The sequence below is a fragment of the Magnolia sinica genome, chromosome 15 (genome assembly GCF_029962835.1).
Source record: "Magnolia sinica isolate HGM2019 chromosome 15, MsV1, whole genome shotgun sequence".
In the NCBI taxonomy this organism is placed as follows: Eukaryota; Viridiplantae; Streptophyta; class Magnoliopsida; order Magnoliales; family Magnoliaceae; genus Magnolia; species Magnolia sinica.
The window spans coordinates 24,609,425-24,625,285 of NC_080587.1; the positions used below are offsets into that span (position 1 = coordinate 24,609,425).

The 15,861-nt window shown below is 38.8% G+C and overlaps 1 protein-coding gene across 5 annotated transcripts in view; it reads left to right on the forward strand.

The window, feature by feature from the left end:
* Positions 1-15,861, forward strand: part of LOC131228173 (uncharacterized) — a 92,485-nt gene that overhangs the window by 56,381 nt on the left and 20,243 nt on the right. For all 5 annotated transcript variants that reach the window (XR_009162742.1, XM_058224023.1, XM_058224020.1 and 2 more), the window contains 2 exons: positions 5,622-5,723; positions 5,795-5,847. Coding sequence is in view for 4 of the 5 variants with exons in the window: in XM_058224023.1 (XP_058080006.1) it covers positions 5,622-5,723; positions 5,795-5,847 (155 nt within the window). In the remaining variant the exon portion in view is untranslated. The remainder of the gene's footprint in view (positions 1-5,621; positions 5,724-5,794; positions 5,848-15,861) is intronic.

A 15,861-nucleotide genomic window follows, 5' to 3' on the forward strand; every position in this document is an offset into this window, starting at 1 on the left:
CCCAACACAACACAAGGTGTTTTGAAAGGAGTAACTTAAGTTTAGAAGGTACTTCTAAAAAAAAATTCAAAAAGCAAAATATCGATGATGACGTGGTGACAAAACAACGAGTATCATGGGGTAAGTAGGCACTTTTGATGACTTCTGGAATGCGAACCATTGATACTAACCAGTGTTTTAAATAGCGTGTAGCGTAGTGTTTCACCCCTTTAAAGCATGAGGCGTAAGTTACGTATTGTGCTTCTAGATTTTTAATCAAGGTTGCACTTGGTTGCGCCAATTCATGATATTTTGCACCAAATTAGACTGATTAATAATGAAATTTAACAAAATTTCATGATATTTGCTACAACCAAACATAACCTAAAGTAATAGGAAAGGGCAATAATTAAATATAAAGGTAAATAAAGAACAAGGAAATTGACTTAATAGTTACTTATATTATTTTACTAAAAGCATTGAAAAGATTAAATAGTTTTCATTGAAAATAGAAAATTTTAGCCAATCATTGAAAACATTAATGGATTTTAATGTTATAGTGAAAATAACTTATAATGTGAGCTATGTAGTGTCTAACATAGTCTATGTAGCATGTAACATACGTAAATGATCATGTGCCGCAGGTTAAGCATAACCAGTGTTTTGAATAGCATCCGTAGCATAGCAATAGTGCTCATAGCATAGCTATGACGCTACATAGCATTAGCAAATAGCGTAAATCCCCTATAGCATACGCCATAGGGGTGGTAACGTATGCGTAACACACACTTAGCGCGCATGTTGCGTCTTGTGTGTACACTACACGTAGTGTATGTAGTGTACGCTACATTATTTTTTTTATAAATGATAATTGTATTTTGTGTTTTCTACTTAATACTCTCTACCTGTGGGATTTTAATTTCTTTTCATACTTGTGACTTGTGGTTTCAGCTAGACATTATTAATTAATGTGGATTGCTTAGAAAGTTATTGATGTGATAATGATTTGATTTGGTTTATATATGTGGATTGGCTTTTGATGAATGATAATAAGTAATTTGTTTGAACATGTTTATGCTTGAAAAATGAATCATCTTTTCGGCAATTTTATTTTTCTAACCATTTATCAAAATTTTCCTATTTTTAAATTAAAAAATAGAAGTATCGTGTAGCTTACAATACATGCTATGCTACTTACGCAACACACTACCACTAGTTAAAACACTGCGTACAACTTAAGCTATTTTGATGAGCTACTTAGCGTTAAGGCCAAGGTACGCTACATGGTGTAAGCTACATGCTATATAACATAGTTATTTAAAATACCAGTACTAATAATGATTGGAGAATGGTTTGGTGACACTTTTGGTGGCCACGATTTCAACCATTACTCTTTTGGTGGATACATACTTCCGGTGGCAGAGAGTTCAATCGTTGCTCTTCGGGTGGCTCCAAATGTTCCAATTATAAAGGGAAACAGGTTTGACCACAAGGTCGATGGGGTAATGGGGTGTGGTCCAAACGCCCTGCATAATAACAAGTCCGGTCCATATGCCTAGCGCAAACGAAAAACACATCTTGTTAAAAGGCTTGATACAAGGAAGATATGTTGTCAAATGTGAAAGGAGAAGATGAGATTGATTGAGGCCCATGAGGATAAGGAGATGAGGCAAAGATGGTGGATGTCTGGGTAGAGAGTCCAACAATAGAAGCGTATCAGCAATGGAGATGGTGTGGAGAGGATGAAGGGATAACACAGTGGATCTGAGGGTGCTCCGAATTTGGTGCCCTTGTAGAGCAGCCGAGGGAAGCACAACAATTGAAAGTGCACCTACAAAGCACCAAAAACAAAATGAGAAAAAGAAAAGGGCTCTGAGCACCCTTTCCTTCTTCCTCTCCATGAGGGGCAAAGTGAGCAGAATAACGGAGAGACGATTGTCGGGAGTTGCAAAACTAAGTAGGTGACAATGGTGCTTGAAGCAATGCTAGGCTTCAATTCTAGTGATAAGGGATGCAGATAGATGATGAAGATTGGTTTTGATGGTGGGTTTGAGCCGACGACGAGATCGGCAACGGCGGTGGTGGGTTGTGGTGATTATATTTACATTCAAGTTTCTTTGTTGCTAGAAAAGATGGCTGAGATGTTGGAGCTTAGAATCGAAGTGGAACGATTAAGAGCCGATTAATGGCTGATATGGGTTCTAGCAATTGGAGAATGTCCCGAATCTGACGGTCGATATCTGTTAGATTTAGATTCGTGATGGTGGTGCAACAGAGTTGCAACAATAGAAACGATGATGGATCCTGTGACAGTTAAAAATATTATGGTAGCAAGTAGCAACACTGATGTTTGTCGAAAAAATGGAGATGGGCAGTGGTCTTGGATGCGGCGAATACGAGCAGGTTCTAGATATAGGTAGTTGTGGCAGATGATAGGTTGAGATTGATGTTTGAAAACCTCACCAGATTCGAGGCTGTTGAGCAGAGAAGATAGGAGTGTCGGAAACGACGTTGAGATGTGGGATTATATTCAATGGCGAATGATGGTTATGTTGGAGATGGTCTACAACAAAGGTTGGGATTAGTCTCACTTCAAAAAAGAGGTGGGGACACCCTGTCTTCAAAAAAAAAAAAAAAAAAAAACAAAGGTTGGGGTGGGTATGATGGAAGGGACTGGTGGAATACCTGATCAAGGGAGAGAAGGGGCAGCACCATGGAATAACGATGCAATGGTCTTAGGGCTGCAGGACAACAAAGGCGACAATGAGATTTAGCGACGACAACTTTGCCACGACTGCATGGTAGTTGCATCGCTTTGTCTGATACCATGTTAAACCACAAGAGACTACATTGTGGAAACTGTTACTTTATTTCACTAAAAATAACAGGAATATATAAAAGAGGAAAATTTGTGCGGGATCTGTAGAGATCTTAATAAATGCACATCTTAACAAAAAAGGAAAAAAAAAAAAATGGAAATATCCTAATCTAGTAAATCACCCTAATCTACTCTAACATATGTAAATTAAGTTTCTTCCCCAACAACAGTGTTGATGTGTGCTTTTCTAAGTGTTGGATACCAACATGAGTTTGATAGGGAAAATTTTCAAGAAATGGGGTTTTCTTATTATATATTGATTAACAAATTTAAACTAGAATTTAAAATTTTAAAAAAATAATAAAAAAAATAAAATTGCTTCTATATATGAAGCACGTTTCCACTCATTATCAACTTTCGTTGTTTAATGCCGTTTTCCATTATTAACCCCCATCTTAGGGCCTGTTTGGTTTTCCAATTACAAGGGAAAATTGGCATAAATGGGTAATGATTATTTACTCTTGTAATTGTGTAGACATCACTTATATTTTACTACAATGATGATTTTGCTAGTATTTCACCCAGTGTTTTTAGTATCCGATGATATCGACCGATATATCCCACGATATATCTTGCATTCCACCTGTGCGATACGAAACACACAAGTAGTGTGATATATCCTACATGTCCGATCCGGTGAGCATTTTCGATACTTTTTTCTCCTTCTATAAATCATGTTAAATCAGTGTCAAATTGTTACAAATCAACGATTTTTCATATTTTGCATGAAAAATCATGGATTGGAAGCTTCGATTTCGAGATTTGGAGATGGGCTGAGTAGCAGAAAATTGATAAAAATAAAAAATTTCCAATTTCTCACAAATTGGTTGCAATCCAAACATAAAATCAAACATGTAACCTGATATAGTGATTCTTCTTTTACTTTTGAATGTATTGTTTGTGTTTCCACATGTCTTCTTATATTTATAAATTATATGAATAGACTTTGAATATACTTGCATCAATTTAGTTAGACAGCACATAGATTAGGACCCTATACAAAGAAACCTATTATGTGCACTTATTTTTTGTAATGTTTTGATTTATATCTGTGTATTGATGGCTTTTTTTAACAATCATTGAAGTTTCATTGAAAAATTCGACCAATTTCCCAATGTTTCCCCATGCTTCCAACAACAACGATACATTACGCAATACAACCAATATATCCCATGCGATAACAGATACATATCCGTATCCCAAGAATGCAATATAAAACACGATATTGATATTTCGAACATTGGTTTCACCCACAAATCTACATAAAGAGGGTAGTTTTATGGTATGAAAATGTAATGTTTACAACTTACTTTACCTACTTGATGAGAACATCACTTCACGTACACCTTTGCATACGTATCAAAGGAGGCAGGCCATACCGATTTTCCTTTGGCTAGGCGAGTATCCATGATCGTACTGAAGACCCCATGTGCATGTGCGAGCATCTAGAAGACACTACATTGGGAATATGCACATAGGCTGCTTTATGGAATGATCCAAACCGTTGGATCGGAGGGACGTAACGATCGGGCCGTTGAATCACATTATCGGGCTGTTGAATTACATTATCAGGCCATTGATTGTGGATCGTCCACATTATTTTTTATCAGCTTTTATCAATTTATAGTATTTAGTTTTGTTTATGTTAAGTTTGGATGATATTATGAGTGTTTTTAGTTGATTTTAGTTAGGCTATGGCTATTTTCGTCAAAATTCACAAAATATGGTGTTTATTGTAATTTTTGAACTTTCTTAAAGCTATAAAAGAGGGTGGGCGTGTGACCCTCTCCCTCATTGGATTTTGTGATTTAAATTATTTTAAAGAGAGAGAGAGAGAGAGAGAGAGAGAGAGAGAGAGACTCTTGATTTCTTCTTCCATCTTCATGCAACTTGAAGATACTTCCATGCGATTTGGAAGGAAGATTGCTGCGAGGCTAATCTTCATTAACAGAGGTGCGAGGTATCCATCCATCCCCACACCATCTTCTCTCTTCTCCTCTATCAAGGTATTTTCTTTGAATTTTCGATTATCCCATCCTAAGCCTTCATCCTTTCATAAATCAATCTTTCATTTACCTATCCACAATCCCAAACCCTAACCAACCTAACTCGTCTATCCCACGCCACACATGTGACCGTATGGCCACACATGTGAATCCTTCGGGTTGGCCGTACGGCCACACTTTGCCCCTTTTGGCTTTCCATCATTCTCATATCAAAAACCATTTCTTCCATTCCCAAAACCCTAACCCTAAACCTAAACCTAAAATCCCTAATTTTCATACTTTTCCAAATTACCTAAACCCTAATTTTTACCCTAGGTTGTTTTAGGCCTTCTACTTTGAAATAGACTATATCCTATGCTAATTGGATGTCCCTACATCTATTAGATCCTAGTTTCGTTTTATTTAATGATCTTGTGTGATGATATTGGTAACTTAGGCTAGGATCATGCATGATGTTCTTTTGGTTTTCGTGGGATTCGTGATGATTATGGGAATGCTTGTGTTTTTTTTTTTTTTTTTTGTTAATTATCTTAATTCTACTACTTGATCTCACATGTTATTTGAGAGTATATTTGACTCTTGATTTATGAGCCATAATTTCTTTTAAGCAAACACCTGGAAATGATAATGATGGTTTGTTTACTATGCATTTCATAGGAAATTGGAAAACCAAACAGGCCCTTAATGTTGGTATATTGCTTGGCAAGTTTTACCATTATGCCTGATTAATAGTCAACAAGGAAAGTGTACCTTTGTAGGGGGTAGCATGTGGGGACCTGCAATGGAGCTCTCTTCTAAAAGCAAACTATGAAGCTGTTCCACTTAGTATACCCATAATAGCACTCTCATTCGTGTACCAGGTAAGCTTCCTTACTTTCAATGATAGTTCAAAATCAAAAGTGACTAACATTTGCTCTCTTTTGCATTTCAGAATGTAGTACCAGTGCTTTGTACAAATCTTGAGGGAGACCTGTCAAAAGTAAGGTGACAAATCTTATCACTGGATTTGGTTTTTTCTTTTATACAGTTTAGTTCGAAGTCATGTTTGATGTAATCTAATTTAGAACTTTGCTAAGCCTGAAGGTACTTCTACATGCACCTCTATACAGCCACACGCTGATATGTCACTCATGGGACATCTAAATCATGTATCAAGTGGGCTCCTCTGTCTAAATGAGCAGGCCTGAAAATCAGGCTGGTCAATTCATCATGTGGAGGCTACACATGTATGGAACCGTTCTTATTTTGAGCCAGGTCATCTACTCGGTTGGTCTTCCTTAAGCATAGCTCAGATGTCCATCGCATGTTTGACTGATTCTAGTGGTGCCTGTTGACTTAACACCAGTCTGATTTATTGAGTTAGTGATACTTCAACCTCTAAAGGAATTGGATATTTCATGTGGTTGCCAGTAAAGTAACTCTGGGCATTTCTTAAGATGGGAGAAACGTGAAGCTATATGCCTTTGTGATCTATGAAATATGAATGATGGATGTTTAGATATCTTTAGAAACTTGCAGTTAGAAGCATGGCTTTTATATGATGAATCAGCATAACTGTCAAATATCTCTTATTCAATTTACATGGTTTTCCTGTTTTGTACTGTAGTTGAGCACACTTGTTGATCTGAAAAGTTTTGGTGAAAATAAATAAATCTTTTTTGTCACCAAGAGATTGGAAGGGGGGAAAAAACTAGCATACACACAACAGGAAATTGACATAGGGAGTTGATGGGTGTACAACTCAAAGCTGGGGGACCCATGTCTTAGAGGTGTGAAAAAGGTACACTCAAAGCTGGGGGACCCATGTCTTCTCTACAGCATTGACTACACAAGTAACCTAGATTTCCTTATACATGCATGCGTTTAGGCATTGGAAATGGTGCTTTATCGGAAAGCTCAACCGAGGAACGCACGATTTCAAGAATGACTTGCATGTGTGGCATTTGTCTATTTAGTTATTTTCCTTGATCAGCAATAAGAAAGCTTCCTTTTTGGCTCAATCACCTCAATAAAGATGCTGAGGCATTTTTTGTACATAGTCGAGGTACTCAAAAGTGTCCCATTTTCCATGTATTGCCGTGGTGGACACCATGTCTGCATTAAGAATACACTAAGCTGAAGAGGGTTTATATATGTGTTAACAAATTCTTAGGGTGTTTAGGTTCAACATTAAGTCAAACTGACCTTACTTTGATATAGTTTTCAGTATGAAAGGTATATGAATTAAAATGGATTCCATTACCAAACCATGTCCGATGACAAAGTAAACGACTCCATTAAACTAATTACCAAACCAATCAACAATATATAAAGGTTAGGAATGTTGTCATCGTCACATGCACGAGTTTTGAATGGTGAATCAATATGGCCTTGTGGCACGTCATAATCCAAAAGCAATGGAACTTTCTTAAAGCTATCGCATAATACGATTGTAATTTTAGTCACAATAGACCATTAAACCTAAAAACATTCCCTTAATTTACTAAAATCAACCATGTCATTTACAAATGTCATTTGTAAAAAGTTCGAACTCCAATGGTAAAAAAAAGGCATAGCCTAGCTAAGAGGTTTATCCTAGAATAGACATGATTAGGTTAAACATCGTAACTCTCTATCTTTGTTTTAAAATTTTATAGATTTTTTAAATTTTATATATAACTAATTTTATAGATGGGAACCCAATCCAATCACTTGTATCCCCAATCTATTATAAGTTTAGGAGGAGGAGAACCCACATCTCTATCTATAGTAGAGGGAGAGGCGGCAATGCATAAGGAGTTACGCACTCCTTGTGCAGCGAGAAAAAATGCAAAAATAGCTTGCATTTGGTGGATTTCAGGATGGCTGTACAGCTTGTTTTTGGAATCTGGCTTCGTGGATGGGGTTATGGATGTCCTGGGCTCCACTTGGACGGTCCAGATCTTCGAAAAGATCGATGATCATGGCCCAAAGCTCCCCCAAATCTCTGGATTTCCCGGACGCGCGTAAGGCTTACGCAGACGTGCAGACATGTTCGGTGGGCCTCATAGTGATGTTTTATGGAAAATTCACCCCGCTAATTGGATTTCTGGCGAAATTTCAGTCAGGAAAGAGTAGTTTTTATCTGGTTTTGGTGCGGTCCACTGTATAAAATAAATTCGCCGTCCATCCTGTGTTTTTCGAGGATACACATATTTATGTGTGTGTGAGGCCAAAAGGACACCTAGGAGAGGGTCAAACCCCCCATATGGTCACATTTTACGATTCAGATCTTCCATATATGTGACGGGTGGGCCCCACTACTCAAAAAGGCCTCCGTGCGCAAGGATGCTGGATGGTTTTTATTTTTCTTTAAAAACTATCAGTCAGCCCTTTTGTTTGACCGGACTCTCCGTCCGGTGCACATCTTGTGCACGTGTACCCTCTGTACATGCAATGTACATGTGGGGTCCATCATGATGTATCATTGGAATCCGTTCCGTTCATCCACTTCCACGTCTAATTTAAATGGTTGAGTCCAAAATTGAGGGATGTCCAGAGATCAGGTGGGCCCCAGATCTCTGATATGGGGCCTGATCTGTCTATTGGGCCTCTTCTAGATGGATCCAATGGCTGAAAATTGACATGTACGGTTAATTTATGGTCCTCAGGCCATATATGAAGTTTTGAGCCGAATGGATGGTGGGTACCTTGTGATCTCGCATTTTGGACATCTTTCAAGCCACTTGAGCTTCAGTTTCTCGATTTTCTGGGATCTCTGGCATGTAAATCCATCAATCTTGGTCCCCTGGGGTCTGTCCCTTGCCTTTGGTGTCATCAGAGCATTAAATCCATTCTTTAAGCACCCTATTTCAGTTCAAGCTCGTAAATACACCTTGCATCACAAACACAATTAAATTGAGCCGTTAAACAGTACCATGTTTGTAAATCTTGGCAATAACTGGGGTCTAATATGCAATATTTGACCCTCAAAACACGGCCCAATAATGAAGTAGATCCAAATCTCAGGTAGACCACACCGTCAGAAAAACATACACATGACCTTGATCCAAAACTTTTGTGGCCCTGATAGGTTTTCAGCACTAGGTAGTCGGTCCCCATTGTTTCTTATGGTGTGGTTCACGTGGGCATTCAATCTATCCCATTTTTGGGCTCATCATATAAAATGATTTTTCAAAATGGATGGACAGCATGGATAAAAATCATACATTACGGTGGGCCCCATAGCTAGGTGTTGTCGGGGCTATACCCAATCTGCTTCCCTTTGCAATTCGTGGGGATTCAGATTGTACCGACGCTGCCAGTAAAGAGGTGGCTACTGGTCAATGCTTCCTGGGCCCACCATGATATATGTGTTATATCCAAACCGTCCATCCATTTGGCGAGATCGTCTTAAGGCTTGGGACAAAAAATAAGACAAATCTAACTATCATGTGGACCACACAGCAAAAACCAGTGGAGGATTAAACGTCTACCATTGAAACCCTTTTTGGGGTCACAGAAGTTTTGGAACAAGAAATTTATTTTTCCTCTTCATTCAGGTATTTGTGACCTTATGAATAGATTGGATGTAAAATAAACGTTACGGTGGGCTCTAAAAATTGTTTAACGGTGAAAATCATTATCTCCGCTACTATTTATGGTGTGGTACAGATGATTTTTGGATATGATTCATCTTTTGCATAATGCTCTAAAATGATATCTAAAAATAGATGAACGGTGTAGATATAATAAATACATCATTGTGGGGCCCATGTAACTTTGATATCCTTTGAACCGTTCGTACAACTCGGAGTTCGAGGAGCGTCAGTGCTCGTCTTCGCACGACACGTACCTTCAACAGCTACATAGCTGGTGTGAGGTACACCAGCCATTCCGCTTTCCTTGGTACGCAACCACTTCTAGTTCCGAGGCTCGAAGTTTTTTTTTTTTTTTTAAACACAAATATCAGAGCGAGAGGATTTCTTGCCGAGGGGTTTTTGACCAAGGGTTTCAAAACCCTAAATCAGACCCAAATTGAGGGGAAATCTGGCAAAATTTCATATTTTTCGCCGAAATTGCGACATCGATATTCCATTCGGAACAAAGGGGGAAATTTGTAGGTTTTTCTTACCTAACAGGGCTGTCGATCGAGGCCAAAGGGATTTTGTTCTTCCGAGTTTCGATCAGGTACAAAAATCGTGAAATTGAAGGGTTTTTTTTTTCCTTTATTTCAACCACACCACACGATATTCTCTGCGAGAACCCATTTTTATCGATGCTATCTCCGAAAAATGGGTTTTTGCCGAAAATTTCGCCGATATTCTGTAGAGAAACGAAGACTTGGGGTTTCGGTGTCGCCAGTGTAGCGACACCGATATTATCGGGCGATAATATCAACAAATCGTCGACAACATGAACACTGCTTGTAGGAGGGTTCTCTCAGAAGCTGAATCAGAGGATCTGCTAGAGCTCCTTCAACTTCTCCATGGTACCTAGCCCTTATTTGAAGAAGTCAACAGTCTAACTTGGACCCTCCCTGCTTCTGGCAAATTCACTGTGAAATGTTTCTTCAGCCACATTACAAGATCATCATCCAATCAAAGACCTATTTTTCCTTCATTTGGTTGCTCAAAGTCACTCCTAAGATTGCAGCCTTCATATGGCTTCTAGCGAGAATTTATCCTCCCTAACGTTTGCCTCCTGTGCCTTGGCAACAAGAAGTACATCCCTCACTTATTCCTCCACTGTAGTGTGCGGCCGAAGTGTGGTCAACTATCTCCAACAAATTCTAAGTTTCTTAGGCTATGCCTGGTTCGATTCAAAGCTTCTTGTTCACTTGGAACAACTTAGACCTTGAGAAGAATCCCTTGCTCATTTGGAAGATGGTTGCCATGGCTACTTTTGGGCTCTCTCTAGAGGGAAAGGAACAATCGCTGTTTTCAGGACCTACTTTCCTCTTCTTCCTCCCTTTCGAAGTAGATTATCTGGGATCTGAAAGATCGGTTGTTCAGTCTAAACCTGTTAGATAGAACAGTCATCTCCTCGATCTTGGATTAGTGTGTTTGCTCCTCAGGGTCTGGTTTCGAGTTGTATAGCTGTTTTCAGGTTTCTTCTTTGTTTATTTTGTTTTGTTTTGTTGTTGCCTTGTTCCTTCATTTTGCTTGTTTTGGTTTTTTTTTCTGGCATTTTGCCTTCTAATATATTTTCTTACCAAAAAGATTTTTTTTTTTTTAAAAGATTATATCCTAATCAAAGTAGATAGATTTCTATGATAGATCATATGGCTGATCGGATCGAAACAAGAGGGAAAGAATGAACTATCTCCAAGTCACTCTTCAAGAAGTCTATCAATCTAATCAAAAGCTTTACAGATCTAATTAAGAGGTTAGGGACCTATTGGAACAATTGACTAGGAACATGGGCATGATGCATTTGCTTGTTCAAGATGAGCGACTAATGATGCCAACTCATCAACATCCATTAGGGCGGTAAGAATTTGAGACCAGACTACATGCAAAATTGCATATGCGGGACAATGATCCTAGGGCTGGCTGTAATAGTGACCAATGTTTGAAGTATCGGTATCCCTACAGGTTTCGTTGGTTGGGGATATAGAAACAATATCGATATCGTTGATAACTGGAAATGCGGGGAAACATGGGGAAAAAGGTGGAATTTTTTAGCAAAACTTTAGGAGATGCTAAAATACACATATTTACCTATTTAGGAATTAAAAAAAATTGCAAAAAGAATGCATACATAATAATTGTCCATTTAATAGGGGCCTAAAAGCATCTTTTGTCGTAAGAAATCAGTCCAACCATCCCATCCATCTCATCTGTCAATCCAACCATCCAACCTTCCATCCAAATATCCTTCGGTATTTCAGAATATCGACAATAGATGATATTTTGCCAAGAAATCGTCGACAACCAGAAAGGAAACGAAAGATTGTGGTCTCGATATTTCCCATGTTGCAATAACGATAATATCACAATATTATCATCAACAAATTGAATATTGCATACAACCATGCGCCCATAAAAAATTTTGAAATAGAATTTTTTTTAATAAATAGATTTTTAGCAATATTATCGAAATATGTCCGATACACTGGCAATACAAATGACACTTGGAATTTACACAGTAAAAAATATTGGCGATACATTAGTGATATCGATACATCGGTGATAATTAGCAATACATTTTCGATACATGGAATTTCCGATACTACAAGTGTTATCGGTATCGCTGAGCTGGAGATACTGATAAAATATCAGGGATACTTTGAACAATGATAGTTACTATAGGGTCAAAGTGGACTCACCATAGTTTAGTAGGCAACTGGTGGCCGTGAAGAAAGTTATCATTTATATGAAAGTGATATTGGTATTTTGCAAGTTCAAGGGATGTGCATATGTATAGTATACTAGCTCTAGATGCATTGGCCGTGTCAAAGTAAGCAAACGATTTGAATGTGGTATCATATGTGAAGATTGTTATGGCTATGAACATGTACTCTTTCATCAATACCAATTGCGCCATCAAGAGAGGAACCAATAAGAAGCCAAGGTAGAGCCTCAGAGTCAGCCCAAGTGAAGATTGACACTCGAATGCCTTGATGAGCAGCAGCCTGCAAAAGGGAAAGAAGTGGAGACGATAGACTCACCAATCAAGCACACCGTGAGGCTAACTACAGCAAACCGGGAGATGACAATTCCAGTTTTCCTATTTCCATTTCTGGGAGTGAATCTAGAAAATGCAGACGATGTGGTGTCACTATTCATCCAAAGGCATGAAAACTAGCTGATGAGGCAAAGGTAGAACCATAAATACTATCCGCAATAGTATTGTGTGAGTATCGTGTGATGTGTATTGTGATGTGTATCTAGATTCTAGAGAGTATTGTACAACAAACCAAGAGATGACAATTCTAGTTTTCCTATTTCCATTTCTGGAAACTACTTGTTTTTCCTTCGCTGCAAGTATTGTGTGATGTGTATCTAGAGAGTATTAGTGTATAGTGTGTATGATGAGTGGCCCTTTTAATGTAAATGCATGTGCACACTTTTCTCTTCTCCTACAATGTATTATATGCTCTATTCTAATAAAACATTGTGTGTTAGGGCATGTTGGCTAACACACTATATTTCCCCCAAACTCTCTTCTTTCCTCTTCTTCTCTCTCGCTCCTCTTTTCTCCACACTATAATCATCAAATCATCTTCTAATTGGTATCAATGCATAACCAGGGCATTCGGTATCTAGCAAGTTGAGAGGCGACACATCACTTGCTGACGTTAACGTTGTACGGACGCATGGACCCCATTTGAGCTAAAAGTTTAGGAGTTTGATAAATCTTGATTTTAAAAGATTTGTCATGACTTTTTTAGAATTTTTTAGACATTCTTTCATGGTGTTTTGGCCGAAATAGAGAAATTCAAAAATCGGGTCCCTAATCTGTTTTTCTTTGATCTACCTCAAATCGGTAAGTTTTTCTTTGGTTTCTTTGCTCAACATGTATCGAAATCTTCCTCCCAAGCTACTCATGAAGTAATTTTTAGCCATGATTCATGTTTAAGTGGGTTTTAAACCCCAAATGGACGTGCAACTGAGCCGTTTTTCACTCATTTGCGTCAAATTTGACTGGATTTGTTGTTATTTTAGAGGATTACTAATTGTTTGGAGTTTATCTCTCATTCCCTTGAATGATTGAGTGAGAAAGAGTTATTTAAATCAATCCTTCTTACTTGGAGTCTCCTTGGACGACAAAGGGCCCTCATCTCTTAACATGGGCTCTCTTGAATCCAACACCTTGCATATTACCTCCATTAAGTTGAATGGTGACAATTATGTTCAATGGGAAGTTGTCGTATATTTTAGATGATCCCCCAAGCTCTAAAGATGCTACCTACAAGTCTTGGACAAAGGAGAATTATCAAGTTATTGTATGGTTGTTGAATAGTATGGATTCTTTGGTTAGCCACTCAGTAATGTTTTTATCCTCAGCTAAAGGCATTTGGTATACGCTTCATGATATGTTCTCTAAGTTTCAAAATTTTTCACCGGTATTCCAGCTTATTCAAGAAATTGGTCAGTTCCAACAAAACTCAATATCATTAAAAGATTACTGTTCGACACTTGGGGGTATGTAGGATGAGCTGGACCTATATCAACCTTTTCCTTCCAAATGTAAAGAGGATCATAAACATGCCCTTAAGCAGCGGGATGATACTTGTATCATGCAGTTCCTAGCCTGGTTGAAATCCGATTATCCTCATGTTCAGGATTAGGTTGTTATGCAGGATCCTCTTCCCCCATTGACGACAATCTATGCCATGTGCCAGTGCGCTACTGTCTCTGCTCTTGATTACCATTAATTTATGCCACCAGAGCGTTCTGCACATCTTGCTGGCATTAGGTCTTCTCTTCTTCTTGGCCTTCGGACACCATCCTTGAGTTCAGGTCGTATTTTTTGTTATGGTGGTCATGGTAGAGGCTACGAGGGAGATCGTAGTCATGGCAATCATGATCTTCGTATTCATGGTGGGCGTGGACGAGGACTGGATGGCTCCCGCATTTGTCCGCATTGCGGTGGAACCAATCACACTGCTGATTATTGCTAGCAGCTCCATAGTTGTCCTACGTGTGCTGCTACTTTTGTTGCTTCCACAGTTACTCCTAAGGGTCAGTCTTCCACCCTGACAGTTGAGCAGTCTTGTTCATGGGAGTCTCTCGTCATTTCTCTGGCTACATATGATGCCTCGACGCGGCTTCATGTTCATGATATTCCTAAGCCTCCTCATGCGGCTTCGGCCCAGTCAGGTACTGCTCTTCTTGCATCATCCTCTCATACCTCTTAGGTCATAGACTCTAAAGCTTCCTCCCATATGACTGGTAAGTTACAACTCTTTTCCTCTTATTCTCCTTCTCCCCACATTCAGTATATCACAGTCGCAGATGGAACCCAAACTCCTATATCTGGGATTGGTTCCATCTCTCTTTCTCCTTCCTTGCCTCTATTATCAGTCTTGCATGTGCCTCGTTTTCCATTAAACTTATTGTCTGTTAGCTATCTAACTAAATCATTAAATTGTTTCATTATCTTCTTCCCTTCTAATTGTTTGTTCCAGGACCTACAGACGAAGAGGGTGATTGGTGGGGGACATGAGCAAGGAGGCGTTTATCTTCTTAATAATACACTTGCTGCCGCTTTTAGTACCCTTTCTCTGAACTGAGAGTCCATGACATGGTGGCACTGCCGCATAAGCCACCCATCAATAGCTAGAGTGAGAATTTTATTTCTCTCCTATCTGTTACTAAACCGTTATGATCATGGTGTGCCGTAAAGGCCGTTATGTATAGGTAACGGTGGCAACCGTTACGCGTTACAGGGTTGTAACGGCCGTAACAGCCATTATGGGAAAAAAAATGACTCGTGATTGCCGTTAACGGCACGTTACATCCCCTATAAAGGCCATAACAGCCCGGTAATTGTCTATTATGGGGCAGATACAGGTTTTCCATACTTTTTAATCAACATTACGGGGCAAATACAGGTTTTTCAGGATTTTTTTCAATAAAAAAAGAGATATATGCGATTGTGCGATCGCACAAGATCGCATATGCGATTCGACAACATTGGTTGTGATATTTGTGAATTGTCTAAAGATCATCATGCTACGTTTCCTCCTAGCTCTTCTGGGAGGAAACCCCAACCTTTTGTTCTGGTTCACTCGGATGTCAGGGGACCAGCTCCAGTTACCTCCACTTTTGGATTTAGATATTTTGTCGTATTTATTGATGATTATTCATACATGACTTGGGTTTATCTTTTGAAATCTAAAAGTGAGGTGTTTGATGCGTTTAAAGTGTTTTATCATGATGTGTGCACTCAGTTTCAATGTTCCATCAAAACCCTCCATTATGTTTTTTTTTTTTTTTTTTTTTTGGGGGGGGGGGCAGGAGCATGGTATTTTGTCTCAGGCATCGTGTGCTCACACACCTCAACAAAATGGTATCACAAATGAAATAATCG